At 42.6% G+C, this 23,467-nt stretch overlaps 1 protein-coding gene and 1 non-coding gene across 20 annotated transcripts in view; both read left to right on the top strand.

Annotated features, from left to right (window-relative positions):
- The window catches only part of PTCHD4 (patched domain containing 4), a 265,479-nt gene that overhangs the window by 2,026 nt on the left and 239,986 nt on the right, over window positions 1-23,467 (top strand). For 7 of the 19 annotated variants that reach the window (XM_045008862.1, XM_045008845.1, XM_045008861.1 and 4 more), the window contains exons 2-4: window positions 183-267; window positions 2,390-2,651; window positions 3,081-3,222. The exons of 2 other annotated variants lie outside the window; for them this stretch is intronic. Coding sequence is in view for 1 of the 17 variants with exons in the window: in XM_045008859.1 (XP_044864794.1) it covers window positions 19,900-19,923 (24 nt within the window). In the remaining 16 variants the exon portion in view is untranslated. Of the gene's footprint in view, window positions 1-182; window positions 268-782; window positions 849-2,389; window positions 2,652-3,080; window positions 3,223-18,835; window positions 18,851-19,895; window positions 19,924-23,467 lie in introns of those variants that run through there. 10 more of the 19 variants (XM_045008858.1, XM_045008856.1, XM_045008850.1 and 7 more) reach the window with 9 other exon arrangements.
- On the top strand, window positions 9,996-10,068 carry TRNAC-GCA. The gene has a single exon. It is a non-coding gene; the product is annotated as a tRNA-Cys (tRNA).

Here is a 23,467-nt window from a genome sequence, read left to right as displayed (position 1 = left end):
CTGGATTTAGTAGGCCAATGCACAAACCACTGGGCTAAGTACATACACAAAGTAGTTGCTTGAACCAGGACCTTAAACTGTGTAACTTTCTGTTTTTTCTGTTCCTGTGACTTCTATTCAAACCCTTCTTACTAATAAGACACTGAGGATCTTGTCACCATTCCACTTCAATTTTTTTCCAGCAATTTGTTTGCAGAGCCTCCTTCCCTAAATATCTGCTTTTGGTGGAGCCTAATCAGCTTGGCTGGATATGCTGGTAGGATCTTGGTAAGATATAGTATATTTGCACAAGGACAACAAGGAGTCATATGGAATTTTCTGCTCTCAGTGGAAATGCTAATAGAAATGTCCTTGTGACTGCTGCAATATCAGAGTCTGCAAGAAGCGAATGTACCGTCATGCAGATTTGCTGCAGAGTGCAGCATGCTGCAAAATCAAGAAGCTTCCCAGTAATTTTTGCTTTATATCCCTTTGGTCTTTGACAGTACATTAGATATGGAATATCTCTAATTAGAGTAAATAACAATTTCCATAGGGAGAGGGTAAGCTAAATTACAAGATTATTAGGCAGTGACTAGGCACTGGACCCTGATACAGGAGTCCTGGGTTCAAATACTTTCACAGAAATCAGGAATGGTTAGCAATTAGCTTATGAACCATTCGACAAGTACATTTTAAGGAAAAATAGATTTGTGGAGCACTATTTAGGTCTGATAAGCTTCTTATTTAGTTTATCCAAGTGAAGGTTACAAGGTGATCACGGTCTATGTGTCTACATAGAGAGAAGATTTCTGATGGTTGAGGGCTCTTCAATCAGATAAAGGCATGAGAAGAGCCAGCAACTGGAGGTTGAAACTAGACAAATTCAGACTAGAAATAAGGCATAATTTTAACAATAAGGTTTTGTCTAAAGTATAGCCAATTGCTTGACTACCTTTGTGGTTTGCTAATATGAATGTTTTGAGAGACCCGCTAACCAAGTTTAGCCAAATTTTATTTGTCAAACACAAAGAAGTACAATACAGAAAGGAAAGAGTTAATACATTACCGATCTTTTTTGGAAACTATTTTCTCAGTGTTCAGTTTACCCTACACAGAAGGTTTGCTCTGAAGTATGTATTCAAACTAGCTGTATTTGTAGTATGGTTCTTTACAAGTTAGAACGCACTCTATACCTCATTCAGCAATCAGATTTTTACCTAGTTTTTCTGTATCAGCATCTTCCTTCTTTATCTTTTCTTTTGGATACTACATTCAAAGGATCAGTTGGGCTATGGAAGTAGATCCCAACCTGAACTGGGACATGCCATTCCTTCATCTTGCCTTTTACAGGCTTCGTATCTGTCAGTGCCAAAGCTGACTTCAGCTTTGCAAAGTATTGTGGGATATAGATCTTGCCATAAGTGAATGGAATCATGGGAAGAGCATAATACATATCAACATGGTGTGTGTAATACATACTAATTTACTGGCTAACAAAGGGTACCATTGGGACAACTTACCTAGGGACATGATGGATTATCTATTACTTGAAATCTTAAAATCAAGACTGGATGTTTTTCTAAAAGATATGTTCTAGGAATTATTTTGGGGAAGTCCTATGGCCTGTGTTATGCAGGAGGTCAACCTAAATTATCACAATGATCCCTTCTGACCTAAAAATCTATGAATCTATCTGAGCTCATTGAATATTTGTCAAATCATTTATTCAATTAGTTTTATAATCTTCAAATAAATTATTTGGTGAATATTTTAAAATCATAACTACCATTCTACCACAAGGACAGCATTAATGGGGGCCCCAATGCAGCAAAACACATGAGCATATACTTAAGCCCCACTTGCTTCAACGCATGCTCTGTAGAGCAGGGCTGGCTGTGCTCTATTAAACAGCCTAGTTCTACTGCAGACACTTCATTTCAGTAGAGGGTTGAAATTATTCAAGTATTATGAAGCCCAGGTGTCACCTCCAGGTATAAGAATTTGACTGCTTTCTATCACAAGCCCAGTTTTGACAAAGCCCCAAAACCTTGCTCTGACTTCCAGTTTTCCAAAATATTTTAACTTGTTGAGATTAATAGGACAAATTGTTCGTTTGATGTATATTGTGAGAATGTGATAAATAAGCGGCTTTCCAATTTCTGAAAAGTCTAACATTATTTTGGAAAATCATATCTCAAAAATGGCTTGACCTAGAAACACAAAATGTAATCTTTTCATTTCTCCTCAATGGGAACAAGTGTCTGTGAGTATTATTTTGAAGTCTGGATGTTTAATTTTAGAGTAATTCATTCCATGTTGACAAGCCGCTTTGATTTAAAGTGGTTACAGATGGCCAGCAGAACATGTGATTTAAATAGTATATCATCTTGTGTGTTTTCTTTAACAGGCATCATATTAATATCACACGCTACGTTCTGTGAATATAAATGTGCCAGATGAAAATATAATAATCAACAACTAGTGAGTAAGGGGAAAAATTCTGGCCCTATTGGAAGTTGTAAGAGGGTAAACCAGGCTTTGTGGCCCCCTGCTGGAGGCCCTGCTAATCTGCTTTGCCCTGCACCAGGAAAGGAGCAGCAAAGGTGGGTCCTCCCGGCCTGCCTAGAGAGGCCTCACAGAAGCAGCCAATCAGAGTCCAGCAGGCTCAGGTAAAAGGAGCTGCAGGGCCTTAGCGGGTTAGTTCCTGGCTGAGACCAGAGGGCTAGTAAGGGTTGCTCCTCTCTGGGCTTGAGGGATAACCAGAGTTTGATTCTGGATGTGCTTGTTTAAACTGGGAGAGAGAACTTCAACCCTAAGGGAAGGGATGAAGATAGAGGGGCAAGGTGGGAAGAGGCCCAGGGAAGTAGCAGTAACAAATTGAAAGGAGCAATACATGGCTGCTGGTATAGAGTTCCTGTGCTGCAACCAAGAGTAGTGGTGAGCCTGGGTTTCCCCACCGGCCACCAGCAAAATGGCATAAACCCCAAGAAAGGGACAAGGCTTGTTTGGAAGTCAGAGCAAAGGGCTGAATTTAAAGAGCCCCAAGCTGGGGCTGAAGACCCTGATAGACAGTTTTGTTGGACTCTGTGCTACACCAGAAGGGATCCATTTTGAATGTGAGACCTGGCCGAGGGGCTGAGCTCGTGAAGACCTGCCAAGCGAGGTTGACAACTTACAGTGGGCACCAGGAGCAAGAAAAGGACCGCAGTACTCCATGCAACAGCAGGAGATTCTCAAGAGGTGAGTGTCCCCTTTACAGAAGACAATGACAAAACCCCTGTTTACCTCAATAGAGAGAGGATTTCACCCTGTAAGTCTTAGTTAATCATAAGGCATCCCAGGAAAATCATCACTTTTATTTTATCAGTCAGAGTGTTAATTCTTCTTTAACTACAAAATGTTTGTTTGTTCATATTGTTATACCAAGCAGAGCTTGCTTTGTGTTCATAAGGAACAAACCATCCAATGTGATGAGTGAAGAGGAAAAGCTGAATGAGCATAGACTATCAAAGTTTTTCTTTTGCTCAAACAGTTGTTCTGTAGAATTAGTTGAAACAGTTTTCTGTTGGCAAATACATTTTAAAAGCCAAAATCTTTTGCAAAATCTTATTGACTTTGATGAAACCTCATTTTCAGAAAAATATGCAACTTTTTTTTTCAGAATGAAATGTCCCATTTTGATATTTTTTGAGGAAAAAGGCTTCAGTTTTTGTATATTTTAATATTTAAATCTGTTTGTTTTATATAAAAATGTTTTGATTAACACAATTTTTAAAATAATTTCACTTAGTGAAAACATTTTTTAAATATCAGTTTTTCAGGCAGTGGAAAATCTGTTCTCTGACTAGCTCTATTGTTTGGTATTTCATTGTGAACTCATCTGGAACACTAAAATACTGGGAAAAGATCCTTTGAAACTCAACAGTAGTGACACCACCGTGTACTTTTTTAGAGTATGATTCTATTTTTGTATAACTATTTTGCAACCTTACAGAGTATTGTACAAAAGCATCCCAGTTTTAAAATGCTTGCAGTAAACAATTTGTAATGGAATAGTGTTCCGTTTGAGTCTTATCAGTGCATATACTACACTATATTGTCATCTATTTTAAAAGACTTGAAAAGTGGGCATGGGGATGACACTGATAGAAGATAATGTTAACATTCATTAGGAGGAAATCGGGAAAGTACTTATTTTTCAAAAAGTTTTTCATCGTCTGTGTTCTAAGTCTTGGCTTAAATGATAGTGTGTTATGACCATTAGAGTATTAATGCTAACAATAGATATTTAGAGCAACACATTGTTTGTGTGCTACATATCTATCTCTGTGTCCAACCCACACAGACAAGTCTTTTACAGTCCCCAACTATAGAGTCTGAATCTTCAGTTGCTACAGGCTTGAGCTAACCTAGGGAGGTAGTGGGATCTCAATTCTTAGAGGTTTTAAGGCCCGGCTTGACAAAGCCCTGGCTGGGATGAGTTGGTTGGGTTTGGTCCTGCTTTGAGCATGGGGTTGGACTAGATGACCTCCTGAGGTCTCTTCCAACTTTAATCTTCTATGATTCTATGATTCTAATGCTTTTAGCTCTGGCGGTGCCGGACTGAACCCTGGGTGTTGGCCAAGATTCTGCCATCACATAGTGGGGATTTGTCTAGGATTCAAATTGCCATCCCGGAGTCAAACAGATGCTCATGACAAGCTTACTCTGTCCAGGGGAAGCATGTAACCCTTGGTCAATGCAGGGTATTTTACACCTTAGTGCCAGATCCACAGAGGTTGTGAATCTGTCACAGGCCTGGCTCATCGGCATAAACTGAAGAGATTTGTGCGTCTAACTTGGGAGGTCCCCAGTCCTTGTAGGGCTAAAATGTGGGCTATCTTATTAGCACTTGCATAGACATTTCATCAGACCTCAAATGCACCTAAACTTGCTGTGCTCTTGGAAAGTTTGTGAATGAGCCATAGGCTGAGGTTGTTTGGACTCTGCAATCCCCAGGTAGAGTCCCTCCTGCAACATCTGCCCCTACATTCCCACAAGGCCTAGGACCACCTGTAACTGTGACTCCTGGTCCCCGTCTTGTTACAGGGGTTTTAACTTTTGTCACCCTGACCATAGTCATGTGACTGAGCCCAGAACATAAAATAACTTCCTTTCTCAGCCTTTCTGGCTGTCCAACTCTTGCTACACCAGTCCCAGCCTGTTACCTTTGGAGGGTCAAGGTTTGCCACACTTGCTACTTCAAGCAAAAAGATGACTTTTGTGTTCCTTATATTGACCTTAGAAGCTGCTAAGAGAAACTTGGGTCTATAACGTCATCAATACACTGATGATACTCAGCTCTAAGTCTTTTCATTGCATCTGGAGCGTGGATTTGTCAAGAACAAATTGTGTCAAACCAATCTGATAGCTTTCTTTGACAGGGTAACAACCCTTGTGGATAGGGGGGAAGTGGTAGATGTGGTATATCTTGACTTTTGTATGGCTTTTGATACTGTCTCGCATGACCTTCTCATAAACGAAGTAAGGAAATACAACCTAGATGGAGCTACTATAAGGTGGGTGCATAACTTGTTGGAAAACCGTTCCCAGAGAATAGTTATCAGTGGTTCACAGTCATGCTGGAAGGGCATAATGAGTGGGTTCCCACAGGGATCGGTTCTGGGTCCAGTTCTCGTCAATATCTTCATCAATGATTTAGATAATGGCATAGGGAGTACACTTATAAAGTTTGCAGACGATACCAAGCTGGGAGGAGTTGCAAGTGCTTTGGAGGATAGGATTAAAATTCAAAACAATCTGGACAAACTGGAGAAATGCTCTGAAGTAAATAGGATGAAATTCAATAAGGATAAGGACAAATGCAAAGTACTCTACTTAGGAAGGAACAATCAGTTGCACACATATAAAATGGGAAATGACTGCCTGGGAAGGAGCACTGTGGAAAGGGATCTGGGGGTCATAGTGGATCACAAGCTAAATATGAGTCAACAGTGTAACGCTGTTGCAAAAAAAGCAAACATCATTCTGGGATGTATTAGGAGGAGTATTGTAAGCAAGACACGAGAAGTCAGTCTTCCGCTCTACTCCGCACTGATTAGGCCTCAACTGGAGTATTGTGTCCAGTTCTGGGTGCCACATTTCAGGAAAGATGTGGACAAATTGGAGAGAGTCCAGAGAAGAGCAACAAAAATGATTAAAGGTCTAGAAAACATGACCTGTGAGAGAAGATTGAAAAAATTGGGTTTGTTTAGATGGGAGAAGAGAACCCTGAGAGGGGACATGATAACAATTTTCAAGTATATAAAAGGTTGTTACAAGAAGGAGGGAGAAAAATTGTTCTTAATCTCTGAGCATAGGACAAGAAGCAATGGGCTTAAATTACAGCAAGAGCAGTTTAGGTTGGACATTAGGAAAAGACTTCCTAGCTGTCAGGGTGGTTAAGCACTGGAATACATTGCCCAGGAAGGTTGTGGAATCTCCATCATTGGGGATTTTAAAGAGCAGGTTGGACAAACACCTGTCAGGGATGGTCTAGATAATACTTAGTCCTGCCTTGAGTGCAAGAGACTGGACAAGATGACCTCTTCCAGTTCTATGATTCTATTATAATTAGCCATTGGGGCAATACCTTAGCAAGATTAAAAAAGGAGCTGGAGAATTAGATAGATCACAAGAATATCCAGAGTTGTTGTAGTTACTGATACGTTTTGGAGAGGAGGTAAAACCTCATGCTTCAGGGTATAAGCTGATCTCTAACTAGTAGAGTCCAGGATGAGCTCTTCATGGAGGAAGGAGAGCAGATTATCTGCTGCTGCAGGATACTTTCACCTTCTGAACTCTCTGGTACTGGCCACTGTCACAGACAAGGTACTGGACTAGATGGATCTTGAGTCTTATCCAGTCAGGCAATGACTCTTCTCTTATGTTCCCCTGAGGGCTGAGTTCACACCTGTCCCAGGTCCCCAGGAGACTCTTGGTGGGATGAGGGGTTGCTGTTTGTTCCCCCATAACTAGACCCTGGCTGGGTCTGGACTAATTCCCAGCTTCTTCCAAAGAGTGCTAGGTTGGTGCTTTTTCTTTGGCATTTCCTCTAGGTCAGGGCGATTTGTCATCTGCATCATTGATTCTGGATCCACTTGCTACATTTCCCTTAGGCTGACAGCATTTGCTTCCATTAAGGAAGAACAAGGAGCCAAGGCTGGGTCTGTGCCACCCAGATGGAGGAAACAGAATGTGCCTGCCAGGCACTGCAGCTGATCCCCCAGGCAGTGCAATGGATGATGGCCTGAACACAAGTTAACTGGACCATGTCTCTGGTGTCCCCATGGGAAAGTTTAAAAGCCATTGAAGGCCTTGCAGTGCACTGACATACGGGATTTTCAGAAAGCCTTTGACAAGGTCCCTCACCAAAGGCTCTTAAGAACTTCTCCCCGTGACTCCTACAGCCAGCTCAATAACTAGTGGCTGAGGTGGACCACAACATTTAGAAAGCAATCCAGTCTTGATTTAAAGATTGCGAGCGAGGGAGAGCCCATCTCATCCCTCCTTGTAAGCTGTTGCAAGTGTTCGTTGTCGCAATCCGATACGAAGTTATGGCTTTGGATGGCCAATTGTCGGTCCACGGCCATCTTGTCCTGTTAAAAGGACAGGACTGCCTCCATCTTGGACTAGGTTCTTGTATATAGGAGAGGGCAGAGACTCAATACTGCCCAGCAACACTGGCTGTGTATGTTCTCCTGTTTTTTTTCTTTTCTCTCCTGCTGGGCCATCTAGAGGTCAGGCTAGTTCTGTGTGTGAAGGCCTGGTTCTGCCCGGCAACCTGTTTTTTGGGTCGGTCGTCTGGAGGTCAGGTTAATCCTGCCCAGCGACTCACTTTCCCGCTCTTTTTGGACCCAGTCATCTAAGGGTCAAGCTTGTTTACTTGTCAACTGCTCGAAGCCTGGAGGGAGGAGGGACCAGGGAGCCAATCAGATACCGATACGAGGGAGTGAGACCTCTCAATAAAACTAGGTTTCTCCCCCAAATCTGTGTGGAGTATCCGCATGTTAGCTGAAGGACCTGATCAACCTTTCGGCCAGGGTCTCCTCCCGGTAAAGCGCGCTCGTGTCGTATCGTTTGGATTCGTTGTCGTTTGGACCCGATCCCTGTCAGCTCGTCATGCTTCTAGTTTCTGTTCTGCTGGTCAGCTCCGCCTGGAGTGCGGTATTTGCTTTTTAATGTCTGACAGTTAGCTTATCTAGCCTCTTATTTTTCCCCTCCCTAACTCAGTACCAGGTATCTACTCAGGATATCAGGATTGTATTAATGAGCTCAGAATTACACAATTGCTTAGCTAGCTTGTATAATTGTTCTAGTTGTTAGTAAATTGTAAATTGCAAACTGTTTTATGTGTGTGAATCACTGCTCTGTCTTTGTCCAGAGTGAATGAATCTGGGAGCTGTCTCCACCTGGAGATTAGCAGACCAAGGGGTTCCCGTCCCCGCGGTCTGAGTGAGTGGAATCTTCCCAGCTGCAGCCACACCACACTTTGGGTTACCCTTAGTGTGAAAGCAAGGGTGGCTGAGGCAGTGGCCTGTGGGTCTCTGTTCTGTGTTGCACCGGGTACCGCCCTGATGAACCCGATTCCTATCTTGTAAGATTGGTGTGTCTGCCTATTTGGTGTGGTGTGGTGAGCAGTATAAAGTGTATTATTACTGTGTTTTGGGGTGTGTTTGTAGTTTTGATACCATCCCAGCCAAAGTTGCCTACTCCCCCGGCCCAAGTTGTAATTATCCCCCAAATAAACGCAGCCATTTGGCTTTTCACTGTTATTCTGGTCCTGCCTGTTTTTCCTCACTCAATACCAAGCTTAACGGACCGCAATCTATTTCGGACATTCGTGACCTTCACTGTTAAATTCAGGCTAGAAATGAGGTGCACATTTCTATTTAGCTTCAAGCTTCCAACTAGTGGAACTTGTTCGGCCTTTTTCTGTTGGATGAAAGAGCCTGCTACTGTCAAAAACCTTCTCCATGTATGTACTTAGAATCATATAAGAGTAGGACTGGAAGGGACCTCGACAGGTCACTAGTCCTGTCCCCGCACAGTTGAGCAGACCAAGGTTTGTGCATACACCATTTAAATGACAGATGATGCTTGTGCGTATCATATTCAGCAAATCATAACTTTGCCAATGACACTTTCCATGACGTATCTTGTACCAGATGCATCCTAATTATGTTATAATCACATTATAATCATACCATTATGAAGAATATGTGGCGCAGCGTCCCACCTTTACATCTGTTAGTCGCAAACATTCCTGCAAATGGCTGTGGGCTCAGAGACTGGGCCGGATGCTGAGCTGCTATATATCGGTGTAGTCCCATGGCAGAGTGATGCTGATTTACACCAGTCGAGGATGCAGCATGACGTTCACTCCGGTGCACAGGCCTGTGTGAGGCCTGAACACTGCGTATGCCCCGCTGTAGCTCTTGATCCCAAGGTCGGTGAAGTGATAGGAACGGCTCCCGTTGACTACAATGTGCTTTTGGATCAGGCTGTCGGTAGCACCTAGGCCTCATGCCAGCTCTTTGCCAAGGGATCAGGTTCACCCCCTGGGCGTACACAAGGGCACTCACTATTTACAGAATCATAGGGCTGGAAGGGACCTCGTGAGGTCTTCAAGTCCAGCCTGCTTCCCCCAGGCGGGGCCAATAGCCCTGGCAGGTATTTGTCCAGCCTGGTCTTAAAAACCTCCAGTGACAGGGATTCCACAACCTCCTTTGGAAACCTATTGCAGAGCTTAACAACCCATACAGTGAGAAAGCTGTTCCTAATCTCTAACCTGAATCTTTGCCGAAGAGTAAGCCTGGTGCTTCTTGTCCTGCCTTCAGTGGCCATGGAGAACAACTGATCCCCTTCCTCGTTATAATAACTTTTAGCATATTTGAATGCTGTTATCAGGGGTTGGACTCAATGACCTTTCAGGGTCCCTTCCAGTTCTATATTTAATTTTTTTTATTATTATGGGGGGTATAGCTCAGTGGTAGAGTGTTTGACTGCAGATCAAGTGATCCTTGGTTCATAATCCAAGTGCCCTCTAACAAGTTTCTTGGGAGGATAGCTCAGTGGTTTGAGCAGTGGCCTGCTAAGCCCACAGTTGTGAGTTCAATCCTTGAGGGGGCCATTTAAGGATCTGGGGCAAATTTTGTCTGGGATTAGTCCTGCTTTGAGCAGGGGGTGGGACTAGATGACCTCCTGAGGTCCCTTCCAACCCTGATCTTCTATGAATATACCCCAAAATGACATCAGCCTTTTTCAAAGCTGCAGCCCATTGTTGATTCAGATTCAATTTGTGATCCACAATAACCCGCAGGTCCTATTTCAGCAGTACTGCCACCTCACCAGTAATTCCCCAGTTTGTAGTGGTGTGTTTGATTTACTATTGACTCTTTGATGTTCTCCTGTTTTAGTCAGGCAGGAAGGGAGCAGAAGTGACACCATGGATGATTGGTCACATGTCAGAACTAACATATAGAGAATAATGCAATTGAACAGTTTGTGGACAGCCCAAAGGCTGAACTCTGGGAGTGAAATCTGCCCACTGAGCAATTGAGAATAGATCCATTAACATCAAAGGCCATTTGGCTGCATCCACCCTGAGAAGTTTAGAGAATTCTCAGACTGCTAGTCTAGGAACAGCACAGCTCCATTGTTGATAACAATGAAGGAGGATTGTCCTAAGGTGAACTGGGCCCTTTAATGACCAAGTGCTATAGCTCACCTGTTCCATATTAACAATCTCAGTGGGGTTGGAGGGAGGACAGGTGAGCCTCCCCTAAGAGCAGCAGGAAGCTGCATTGAGCAGGCAACTCTTGAGAGAGACCCTAAGTGGGAAAAGGGTTTGAGCCAGGGAACTTCCCCGAGTGCTGAAGGAGGCTGAGGGCCAGAACGGTCGAGGGGTTTGACTGCTGAGCTCTCAGAGCCGGAGAGGAGGCTGAAGCTTTTTCTGGGGAAGAAAATACACCAGGTAGGATGGATGGGGAGTTCCTGCTGGGAAGAAGAGGGAAGGGGCTAGAGTGGCTGCCTGAAAAGTGGGCTGGGACTGAAGAGACTGGGGACTGGCAGTGCTGAATAGGTGCTGGGCCAGTGGACTCTATTTGAGGGCTTGGATTTTTATTTTCACTTTATTTTATATGACTAAACCCAGATCCTATGGAAGGGTATTTTGGGCCTCAAGAAAGCCTCTAGCAGAGTTCTTAAGGGACCGTGAAGCATGGAGACGAGGCAGGGTACCTCAGGCCTAACCCTGGCCATGAGGGGGTGCTCAAGAGGTGGCTGACTTTGGTACAGACGGGGGAGAAGGGGCGGGATGGCGGCAGGGTGGGAGCAGGGCCTTGGGGAGAAGTAGTGGGGGCAGGGCCTTGGGGAAAAGAGGTGGCAGGGGGCAGGGCCTCAGGGAGAAGTGTGCCAGGCTCAGATAGAATGACATGGGCCTCTCTCTTCAAAGGGTGTTTAGGCAACTAACCCCCAGTGCTAAGGTTTAGACCCTGGGCCTTGTGCCAATGGGCTGACAATGTCATTTCCAGCCTGGCACATGGCTGAGGCAAAGAGTGCTGGGTAGGAGATGGATAAAGAAGGAGCCAGGTCACAGCCAGCTGGTTAGGTACTGAGGGCCCCACTTCAGCAAAGTGCCTTGACTTCAGGGAACTCAAAGCACTTCTGTTGCTGAGCTGTAGGAAGAGACTAGGTAAGGAAGTGTTGTTTGGGAGGGAGATTGAAAACAAATCACTCCCCCACAAAAAATAGTTTTTAACTGGTCCATTTGTGTTTTCGCCCAAAAAATTGTTATAAAAGCACCATCAAAATGGTTGTTTGTGAAAGAAAAGATGTCAACACATTTTTGGATACAATTTCTGAAAATAGAATCAAATACAACCATAATTTGGGGGAGGGGGGAAATGAAACATGTTGACAATATCAATAAGGTGTTGTACAAATGTATTGGTTTTGAAAAAAAATTCAGCAAATATATTTCTTTTGAAAATGTGGACCAGCTCTAATAATAATACAGAAATGGCTGTTGCTTTAATTCCCAGATTGATGAAAAATAAAACTCCACAACACAGTTTACTTTTATTTATTTAAACTCCACATGAAAAATCAGAGGGTTATCAAGAGGTTACGGGGTGACTCGGTCACAGTCTCTAAGTACCTACGTGGGGTGCTGGGGAGGGGCTGCAGGGAGCCAGGGTCCTGCCCACCTCTGCTGCCTGCAGTTCCTTTGTGATGTCACGACCTGCCTGGTCCTGGCCCTTTATGATGCGTCACTGGAACAAAGCTCCTCAGGAGAGATCCAGCCCCAGCAGCAGCAGGGAGCGCAGCGTCTCCACCCCAGCACGCATCCAGACCGTCCTCCCCAGCATTTTTGGCACGGGGATGGGGATCAAAATGAATTGTTTTCAGTGTGTATCCCACATACAATTTCATAATTTGCTCACATAACGGTACTAAAATATTGTGTGAGTCCTTGAAAACACTAGAACATAAGAACGGCCATATTGGGTCAGACCAATGGTCCATCTAGCCCAGTATCCTGTTTTCCAACAGTGGCCAGGTGCTCTAGAGGGAATGAACAAAACAGTTAATCAAAAAGTGATCCATCCCCTGTCACCCATTCCCAGCTTCTGGCAAACAGAAGCTAGGGACACACTGTACAAAAAATGATAATGTAGTTGCTTCTTAGCTACATAACAGTTCCGATGCAATTGGTACTTGACAGTTAATATTAAGCATTGTCTCTATGAAAATACTCACTAGAATTATGATTGCATCATCCATTTTAGCATAAAGGGGGATGTCCCTATGATTACCCATCTGCAGCTGAAAGTTACCTACACTAGCAATAAAAGCACTGTATTTTGGAATTTGACTAAAAGCCCAAGAACTTAAATAAGCAGACTTCAAGCATGTTAATACTAAAGCACTAAAATATTAAATTTCAATGATTAAATCTCTGAGGTGAAATAAAATATTAATGTTTCTGTGGCATCTAATTATTTTTCAGATGCTTTCCTTACTATATAGTAAATTACAGCAGACTAGAAAGGAGAGAGTATTATTCTAAATTGACTGCCAAGTTTTAAATAAGATAGTTCCTCCTGACACTATAGTGACTGGACCTTGCATTAATATCTTGCAGAAGTGCCTATAGTTCTTCTGACATGTCATGGCTAACTCTCATTGTTCTTGCCAAAATACTTTTCTGCTTTAAAGAAATTACTGTCGAAAAATCTTCTTTAGAAACTTTTCATAGTAATTATGCATTTTGCAGCCCTCCTGTATTGGTACAAAGCTAGCTGGAGTTTTGTGTATCATTATTTAGTTGATCTGTCTGTATGCAGCACTTCAGTTTTCCTAAAATAAGCCTGTATTTGTGCTGTTTGCCTATTTATGTAACGTTTCAGCAGAATATCCAGCTGGCTTAATATTCCTGTTGTTGTACTCTGCTGTACTTAGGTGGTGATTTCTTACTCTGTTCTGACCCTGACGTATGCAGTTTTGGCAACAATTACAAACATTGCAGGTCCAGCTAAGCCCAAAGGGCTATGTTCTGATACCCTTACTCATGCTGAGCAATGCATGGCTTCATGGAATTGTCGACTTTAAGGCCAGAAAGGGACTAGGGTATATACTAAATCCTCCAGGAAGTGTAGAGAGGTCATGCTTCCTGTACATTCTTCATGCAGCCTTTGGGTTCAGGGCCACCCAGGGGGGAGCAAGTGGGGCAATTTGCCGCAGGCCCCACAGGGGCCCCCATGAGAGTTTTTTGGGGGCCATAGAGCAGGGTCCTTCACTCTCTCCGGGGGCCCCGGAAAACTCTCGCGGGGCCCGGGCGCCAGGAGCATCTTCCACGGCAATTCGGCGGCAGTGGGGTCCTTCTGCTCCGGGACCCGCTGCCAAAGTGCCCTGAAGTCCCATGGCAGGGGGGTCCTTCCACCCTGGGACCCACCGCTGAAGTGTTGGGTCTTTGGTGGAAATTCAGCGGCGGGGACCCCCCGCCACCGAAGACCACAGGCTCTCTGAATCCTCTGGGTGGCCCTGTTTGGGTTTCCTGTGACATGCTTCCAGCGCTGAACAGAAGAAAGGCATCCAGGACAGGGCTGTCACAGGCTGCAGACAGGAAGTTCAGTTACCTTGTTTCTGTAAATTGCTTATATTCACAATAAATGGTTTATCTTTAAACCAGTCTGCTTGTCTGTCAGACACTACAAGGGTCATTCTGATCATGTAGTCTGGAGAATTTCATCCAGTTAACTTCTACAGCTATCCTGCTAGAGCATGTTGTCTAGAAAGACCTTTAATCTTGGTGTTAGTGGGACCATTCCCCAATCCAATGTGTCAAACTCTGTCCCAAAGTTAAAAGGGTTTGAGTGGGATAATGGCTAAGCCTACACTCGGAGCTCAGGTGTGATTCTGGCTCATGGAGATATACTCATGGTGGCTCTGATTGACCTACAGTGTGGCTGCAACAGTGCAAGTTGCAGGACTGGCTAGCTGCCCTGAGTATGTGCCTGTGGTCTCAGATGGGTACATACTCAGGGCGGCTAGCGCCTCCTGCCGCCCATCCTGCCACAGCTGTGCTCTGTTTTTAGCACGATCCAAGCTAGCCAGAGTACGTCTCCTCAGGTTGGGAATCGCATTCTCAGCTCCAAGTATAGAGGGGGAAACTGGATCTTGTATGAATGAGCAAGCAGTGTAGGGACTCTTATTGGCCTGTCTCTTGGATGGAGTTACAGTGGGGTACAGCTGTCAACTAGGGACACAATAGGCCTGAATGCTCAAAATTCAGAACACAAGGCAATTGCCAATTTGATTTCACAATCTCAGGAGAGAAATAGTTCAGAGAGTGGGGATTTGGAACATTATTTCCAAAATGTCCATATGCACTAATAGCGCTGGGAGAAATGACTGATACAGGGGGAAGTCCTTAGAAGGTTTAGGCTTTTTCCTTTGTCACCACTGTTAAATGTTAGTCATAAACTTTATTGTTGTCACTCTCCCCTATAACAACCACTGCCAAATTCTGTTAATAATCATTTTATTATGGTACCACCCTTAGGCCCTATTTAGGCTCAGGACCCTATAGGGCTGACCTCTCTGAAAATGAAGAGAAAATCCCTGTCCCAAAGAGCACTCATTATGGCCTTGATCCTGCAAAGACTTGCTGATGTGCACTATAGCCAGCGCTGAGCACTGAAAAGTCATGACTCAGCCCGCCCCCACATCAGGAGACTTAAAAAAAAAATCAATTAGACTTGGGTTTTATGTTGTGCCTTCTGGATTTTGTGCCTTTACAGGGCTCATTGTTTTCAAGCTGTTCTCTTCAACCATGAGGCCACGAGTGTGAGTGTGTGTGGTGTTTTTGTTTTTAATGGACGTTGACATTATTGTGTAATTGCATGACTCCAGGATCTGGGCCTTTAAGAAGAACACTCCAAATATAATAAAATCACAAGAGTTGGCAACATTGCTTTTGCTTAACTTCAGTCCCAATGACACCAATGGGGCTACTCACATGCTTCAAGGTAAGCAAATGCATGCGTCTTTGCAGGACCAGGTTCTAGTTTGGCAAACTCCTAATTTAGCTGAATGGTATATTCCAAGGCCAAACATAACTATTGTGCACAATATTGGTGCACATCATAATCTACCTAATGAAGGGGTAACCATAACTGCAATTTTGATAGAACTATCAATTCCATTTGATCTGGGCTATTAATAGATGAAGAAATGAATAATTGGGCACTGCTGTTATCCTGGCATGCCCCCTATTCATTTCTGCTGAGACTGTATAACCCATTCAAATGGGAAAATTTGACAGATTTGTCTGTTTATTAATAGATTAAGTTCAGCAGAATTTGAGATGCTAATTTATTCCTGGCCTATTTTCCTTTCTTTGCTTTCAGTCTTTGCTTTCTCCCCTGTGCTTTCTTTCCTGCTGTTTATGTTTCCTAGCCGGCTCTCATTCGAGTCAATACTGTTAAGATTTGTACATTTTTTGATCTCATGTAAGTAATTGGATTAACTAGGAGCAGCTGACATTGGGTTTGAGAGCCTGTGGCCATTTTCCTTCCCCCTCCCCCTATGTCGAGTCTCACTAATTGCAGCTTCTGGGCAAAGAGCCAAATGTGCCTCTTCTTGAGCTAACTTATTAGAGGAAGCATGACAGGGCCTAACGTGTGAGGGGTTGGGGAATACAGTCCCTCATTCAGAAGGGGCAAGTCGGAGCACTGGAGCAAGACAGGAACCCTTGGACATCTCAGGAAGCTTTTTAAACTGCCAGAGACTTTACCAACATTTAAAGGAGCAGCAAAGGGAGAATGGAATGTGTTGTGTATTTGGTTGTCATGGGTTTTGTTACTATGGCAACTGAGTTAGACTATTAAGGGATAGCTCAGCCGGTTTCAACCGGCTGAGTGAGCTCTCTGTGTCTGTAAATAAAATGGAGGTTTTGGTTAGCTGTCTGCTCTCTGGCCTCAAGTGATTGCTTCCTACACCGGCTGCCCCTAGGACATAACAGAATGGTTCAGGAGGCTGGTCCTAGGAACCAGAATTCATTCATCTCTGGTTAATTGAATCAATTCCAACTCAGGTTTAGCATGATTGGAAACTGCCAGCGACCTAGGTGAAATATTCCTACTTGCCACTTGCATGGCAGCCTTAATCTAATCATAAAGCATGAGGCAAAGAAGAGTTAATTAAGCCCCCAACCATCACTTTGCACTAGTATCCTCGTGTTATAATTGGGGAATTTGATGTGCTGAAAGGACATATCACTAAGATGTGAAGTTGCACAATAAATTAAGGGCAAATCTAGGAATAGAACCTGAATCTCCTGATTCTCAGTCTTGTAGTAGTTTTCCTCTAGGGCCTGATCTAAAGACTCCCACTGAGACTCGCTGTGAGTTTTGGATGATCCCCAAATGATGTGGATGTTTGCACCTTATAAAGCCCTAACTTATGTGGCATATCTATATTGGAGAGGCCCCCTCTTTCCTGGTTGCAGTTAGCAAAGGTGCTTAAGCTAGCAGGACTGAAGACTCCTTCAAACAAGAAGCTTCTGGCAGGTGATTTTCCAGGAACTCCCCTTCTTCTTATCATTAGTTTTACAGTAGCTCTATTTTACTAGACACTGTGGGGATGTATAGTGACCTTTTACCATAGAGATTATAGTCTAGATAGACAAGAGGCAGGAAGGGAAACCCAAAGCGAAGTGACTTACCTAAGGTTACCCAGCAGGCCAGTGGCAAAGCCAGGAACAAGAATCCCTGTCCGGTGCGCTATCTGCCGGCCCTCACTACTTATTCTGGAAGTTTTTCTCCTACAGCTGATCATAAAATGGAAATTCCATTTCATGCTGAAATTCTAGTATCGGGACTGTTTTTATCCCAAAGTGGGGTGAAAAGTTTTCTAGTATCAGGACTGTTTTTATCCCAAAGTGGGGTGAAAAGTTGCAATATCATAACTTTTTTAGAACAAAAAGTTGTGAACTTGATTCTGTGTCTGCTTGAGCTGTCACAGTGCTTCTTGGGTGTTCTAATTCTGATGACTCACTTGCCTCCATTCTTCCACATGGGCCATGCTCTCTGGCTGGCCTACAGCTCCCATGATGCACCTTAGTAGTTCAACCAGCACAAACTACAATGCCTATCAGGAAGCACTGCAGCAGCTTAGGCAGGCACTGATTAATACCAAACTTGCATGAAACAAAGCATCTTGATTTTTCCCAACTGAAAATTGAAAAACTTCAGTAAAATCAATATTTTTTTCCAGTGAAAAGACACTTAGATGAAAAGTTCCCGACCAGCTCTGCTTTCCCCTGGGTACATGTAAAGCCAGACTTGTTTACATTCCATCACTCTTCTCAGATGTTGAGGGGCAGGAAAGTCCAGGGTGTTATAGTACCTCAGTTTATTACTGATGGTGGTATAGGCATTCTGTGTTAAATTTGCTGGCCATATATTTTATAGTGTGCATTTAACTGATGTGGAAGAGCCCAACATTTTAAAAAATATGGGTGCTTCTCATTAATACAAATACATACTGTAAAGCTGTTTTATTAAGGCAGTTTAGATGGTGGAAGGATAGATATACAGCTGGCAATATGATTGAAAGTAAGTTAACCAATTAATTTGGAGAGTCTTCTGGCAAATTCAGTAAATAAAAGATAATGGCCGGAATAGGTTTGTTTCAATTTTTGACACTGAGAAGGATTTGCACTCTGATCTTTATTATTCATAAAGTGCAGGTGCTCTGGGATGCTCAGCCTTTCATTTTTACAGATGATGCTGGTATTCAGTAATGGCTCATTTATAGATATTGTGAATAATCCAAGACAAACAGAAGGATTCAGTGTGACAATGTCTGAGACATTGTTGAACATCTTAGTAAAAACAGATTACAAATTAAATTTTTATGCAATGCAACATGGTTTATAAGTGGCAATAGAGTGGTGGCAGAGAGAATATGCAGTGTCTAATACATGACAGCTAGCTGGCTGAATCTCAGCCCAGAAAATGGAGATCATGCCAGTAGGATGTGGGGACTCTGCCCACCTTTTGTCATTTGGATTCACAACTTGGGGTTTTGTTTGAAGCTTTGGTTGCTCCTGGAACTCTAGATAAAAACAGTGCCTAAACATATTTTTTATCTGTGCATGGCAAAAAGATGGTGAAGCTTTTTTGTTAGATGTGGACCTTACCACATTACTTGGTGCCTTGATCACCTCCAGACTGCAAGACACCTATAATGGAGCTTCCTCTGGAGATCTCTTAAAGAACATGGCTGTCTTCCTGCACAGCAGTGTGATCTAGTGGCTAAGGTATTGGACTGAGACTCAGGAGTCCTGGGTTTTACTACTAACTCTACCATTAACATGCTGGGTGACCTTAGATACATTATTTCACCTTTCTGTGCCTCATTTTTACCCACTGGTAAATTGAGGACAATAATACTGACCTCCTTTTAAAGCGCTTTGAGGTCTATGGATGAAAAGCATTAAATGAACCAGATATTATGACTTCATTGAGGGAGCACATTACATCTGTGCTATCTTCCAGATTCTTGAGATCATTGTGGTCTTGCCACCCTAAACCCCACCTCTCTTCCTGTGTTTTGCCCTGACAGTTGAGGCAAATGTGGATATTCCAGATTAAAGTCCATAGATGTGCTCATGCAGCGGGAGAGGGGTGGGCTATTCTTAGTAGGAGGTGTTAGACTCTGGATCTTAGTGCTACTCTTTGTCTTACAGACCCAGAACTTGTTGGCTATCAGGTCATGTTGCATAGACTGTTTCTTGCCCTACGCTTTTCTTAAGGACCACTCCAGATGTGGTGCATAAGCAGAGAGAGAAGATTTAAATTTCAGTGTGTCGTGCGAATCGTAATGCTGACATTGCTTTAATATGAACTTTTTGTATTTTTTCCCATTGACTTCAGTGGGATTTGGATCAGGCTCTAAGAAACTTGGATAGGCACATCATTCTTTTGAAATCAAATAAATTTAGTATTACCAATGAATTTGTCCTGCTGACTCTGAATTAGTTTAATTTGGCTTTATACAGACTGAAATAATTCTGAACTGATATAGTTTGGATACTTGTCAAGCCTTAAACAACAACAAACAGCAGCAATTAACTGTTCTTTTATTTTTATTGTTTGCTTGTTGAATTTCAGTCTATTTTAAAAATATTCTTAATGAAGTGCATGCATTATTCTGCAAGCTAAAAAGAGATGTCATTCTTATTTGGAATCAGGGTGTCACAGTCAATCTTTCATCATTATAAACACTTACATAAAAAGCCAGTGTCTTACATCCAGCTGTCTGTGTTGTTTTCTAATGCTTTGTAACTTTTTTTTAATTTTTAGATTAATGTTACGTCAGTTGTGGAATCAGGTAGTGTACTCTGCTGTGAATGGTGTGTTGTCATAATAGACAAAACTGAATGTTAAACTGCAGATGGTAAGAAATTCTAAATCCCTTGGTAACAAACGGATTAATACTTCACTCCCCCTTCCTGCCACAAAAGCAGGCTACAGATGTGTCTAGCAGAGCTATACGGATTGTTGAATGTTCCCTTTTGGAAGAGATTGATGAATTTCTATGTAAGAGTCTATTTGTAGATTCTGAAGTTTGGAAAGCCTGTAATCTCAAAGAATTCAGCTTTCTCAGGTTTGAATCTCATTGCTGAATCAATGGTAAGATTTTAGGTTCAATGGATCCATGAGTGTGTGCTGCTTCATTGGCTCACCAGAACTACAAGTTGGAAAAGTCTAATGAACAGAACATAGACCTCGGGATGACCCATTTAGCTTGATATCTTGAACAATAGAACAGTACAGGTTGACTGAAATCACTCCATTTCTGTGGAATCATTTGGGTTTTTTTTTAAAACAAATTATCCAATTCTGACAAACTGTTTTGTTGAAATTTCTTTGATCAGGGGCTTGTTTACACTATAAATGCTACAGTGCCACAGTTGTACTACTGTAGCACCACAATGTAGAGGCTTCCTACAGCAATAAAAGGGTTTTTTCCATTGCTATAGCTAATCCATTGCCCTGAGAGATGCTTGCTATAGTAGCTTCTGTCATCCTAGCTGCTTCTGTTCTAGGGGTTAGGTTGACCTAACTACGGCACTTGCGGGTGTAAATTTTTCACATCCCTAAGCAACATAGCTAGGTCAATCTAATTTTTCAATGTGGATCAGGGCCAGTGCTACCATTGGGTAGTAAAACTACTTGGGTATCCTTCCTAACCAGAATTTCAGTGCTGCTGTTGCCTACACAGAGCCACCAATGGAGTACAAGTAAGACTTGTAACATCTGCACCACAAAGTAGGGCGTTCAGCACAGCATTTAGATCTCTTCATAATAGTTCACATCCACATCTCTTCTTGCTCTCTGATCATCTTTAGAGACCATTTTTAATCTATGCATGTGTCCTGGGATGCAGTATCACCTGAGTTCTTCAATTGTCTAAACAGTACTGCAGTGAAAACTGCAACCTGGCCAAGCATATCAAACACAGATGCCTTGTCAGCAAATGGAAAAGTCTGATGTGTGAATCTAGGTAGTTGAGTGCCTGCAGTTTGTCTGGTCAGATGATAAACCGTACTATTAGCCGAATGTTTCAGGTCTGAGGCAACAGCACATAAAATCTTTCCCGAGGATTTTAATAGAGCCCAAATAATACAATATTTTTATTTATATTTTAGTAGCACCTAGGAGTCCCAGGCATACACCAGGGACCCATTGTATTAGGTGCTATACAAACACAGAACAAAAGACAGTTCCTGCCATAAGAAGCTTGTGAGACCAGACATAACATGGATACAACAAACAGGAGTGCTCAATGCAATAAAAGGGAATTTCCTTCTGCAATAAACTCAGCTGAGTCAGATAAGGGATTTATACACTCAGCTGACTGAATTCTCCCTTATTGCTTTTCTTCACTAAGACAGAATCCCTGTGTAAAGCAGCTGTGAAATGATTCCACATTCGTAGAATTTATGGGTAGCTTCTGTGGGCAGAAATCCCACCCACACTCCTCTTCCAACACTCCCTCTAGGTCCTTAAAATACACTGTGTAGAGTAGAAACTGGTTTGACCTCCTTTTTAAAGGCTGTAATATTTAGCTACAATGTTCCGTGTCTGAGACCCAGTCACTGCAGCAGCCTTGTACTCCTGGCTTTCCATAGTTCATCCTCTGATGGAAACTGCCACCAGTTCCCTCCTCAGCCCCCACAAGCTCTGATTTGGCTTGGCTTTGATATACGTAAGATGTGCAGAACTGTCTTCATGGTGGCTTCTATGCTGACTTCAAGCAGCTACTAGCTAAAGCTGGTTGGGAAATTTTCCATCTTTTTCTATTTTTAAAAAACAAGGGCAGTTTTCACAAATAGTGCCAATATTTTTAGATTTTTGTTTGGGAAAAGTGAAATGAAAGATTTTATTTTGGGTCAGGTTGACCCAATTTAAAATATTTTGGTTTGTCAAACCAAATGGCAACATTTCATTGTGGGAAAGTTCAACATTAAGCTGTGTCCACTTGAGTTGTCGTGATGCCTCATGGGAGTTGTAGTTTGGGTGCTTCGTGTACCCGTCTCCTTTATGGATTGGTCCTTGGTTGGACTAAATCTCCCATGATATATTGCAGTCACCTTTGGTTGAATCTACATGATGCACCATGGGAATTGCATGATCATAGGGCATCATGGGATAAGTATTCTGATGGGGGAGCCCGGCCCATAGAAGAGAATATGAACATGAGGCACCCAAACTACAACTCCTATGAAGCCCCATGATAGCTCAGGAGGATGCTAACTGAAGTCAAACCGACTCAAAATGAATTGTTTTCAGTTGGTTAAATAAACTAAAATAAAATAATTCAGGAATTTCAAAGAGTTTCAAAGAACCAGAAATCCCTACTATCCAGGAGCTTTAAGGCAGAGATTAATATAATCTACACACAAGTAAGGTAGGCAGTAGATCTGGTTTTATGAGGAAAATGCGATTGGCATATATGTTAATGAAAAACAGCTTCAATTCAGATTTATTGTTATATGTGGAATCATTAGTCACAAATATCCAGATGATTCACAAATGACTTTAGAAAGTTAAAAAAAATGTTAAAAAAGTCCTTTTAACTACAGTCATATGGGGAAATTTTGCAGTTCAAGAATCTAATTTTGAGCTTGTGTAAATCTGGAGTAACTCCGCAGATGATAACAGAGTTACTCTGGATTTACCCTAGGATATTAGAGAGACAAGGTGGGTGAGGAGCACTGCATGCAGCTTGTCTCTCTTACCAACAGAAGTTGGTCCAGTAAAAGATATTACCTCATCTACCTTGTCTCTTTCATATCCTGGGAACGACACTCATACTAAGATAACAGACAGCTGAACTTTGGCCCCTCGTGTATAGAGATCTACAATTGTTCACATCTTAGCCCAGTGATAAATTCCCATTCTGACATTTGCAAATATTTAGGGACCTGATCTTGCATTCCTTGTACCCCCCAAACTTTCTATGCCAAATGCCCCAGCGCTCTGGATTTGCCCCATTGATATAAATGGGCTTTGGATCAGGATCTAGATAAGTGCTCCAGTTTTGCTGGTAGTACTCCAGCAGCCTGTTAATTACTTGCAACCATTTTATTTTTATCTGTCATTGTATAAAAACCTTCAGGGATAACTAAGTAGATCAGACCACTAACTCCCTGAACAAATGATGACTTAAGTTTCTTGTGGCCTAAAAAAAAATGAAACCTTTCCTTCTTTATTTTCCAATTTGAGTTTCTTGTGGCCTAAATTAACTTTTGCTGAATGTTTACAGTTGAGAACATGCAGATGTTAAGTGTCACTGTGAATATTTCTTTCTATTATAAGCACTATAATCTGATAACTTAATGCTCCAAGTAAAAGTAAATTTGCCTTCA

Source organism: Mauremys mutica, chromosome 3, assembly GCF_020497125.1.
Source record: "Mauremys mutica isolate MM-2020 ecotype Southern chromosome 3, ASM2049712v1, whole genome shotgun sequence".
Taxonomy (NCBI): domain Eukaryota; kingdom Metazoa; phylum Chordata; order Testudines; family Geoemydidae; genus Mauremys; species Mauremys mutica.
Note: the sequence above shows the minus strand (reverse complement) of the source record. Positions and strands in the feature narration are given on the sequence as shown.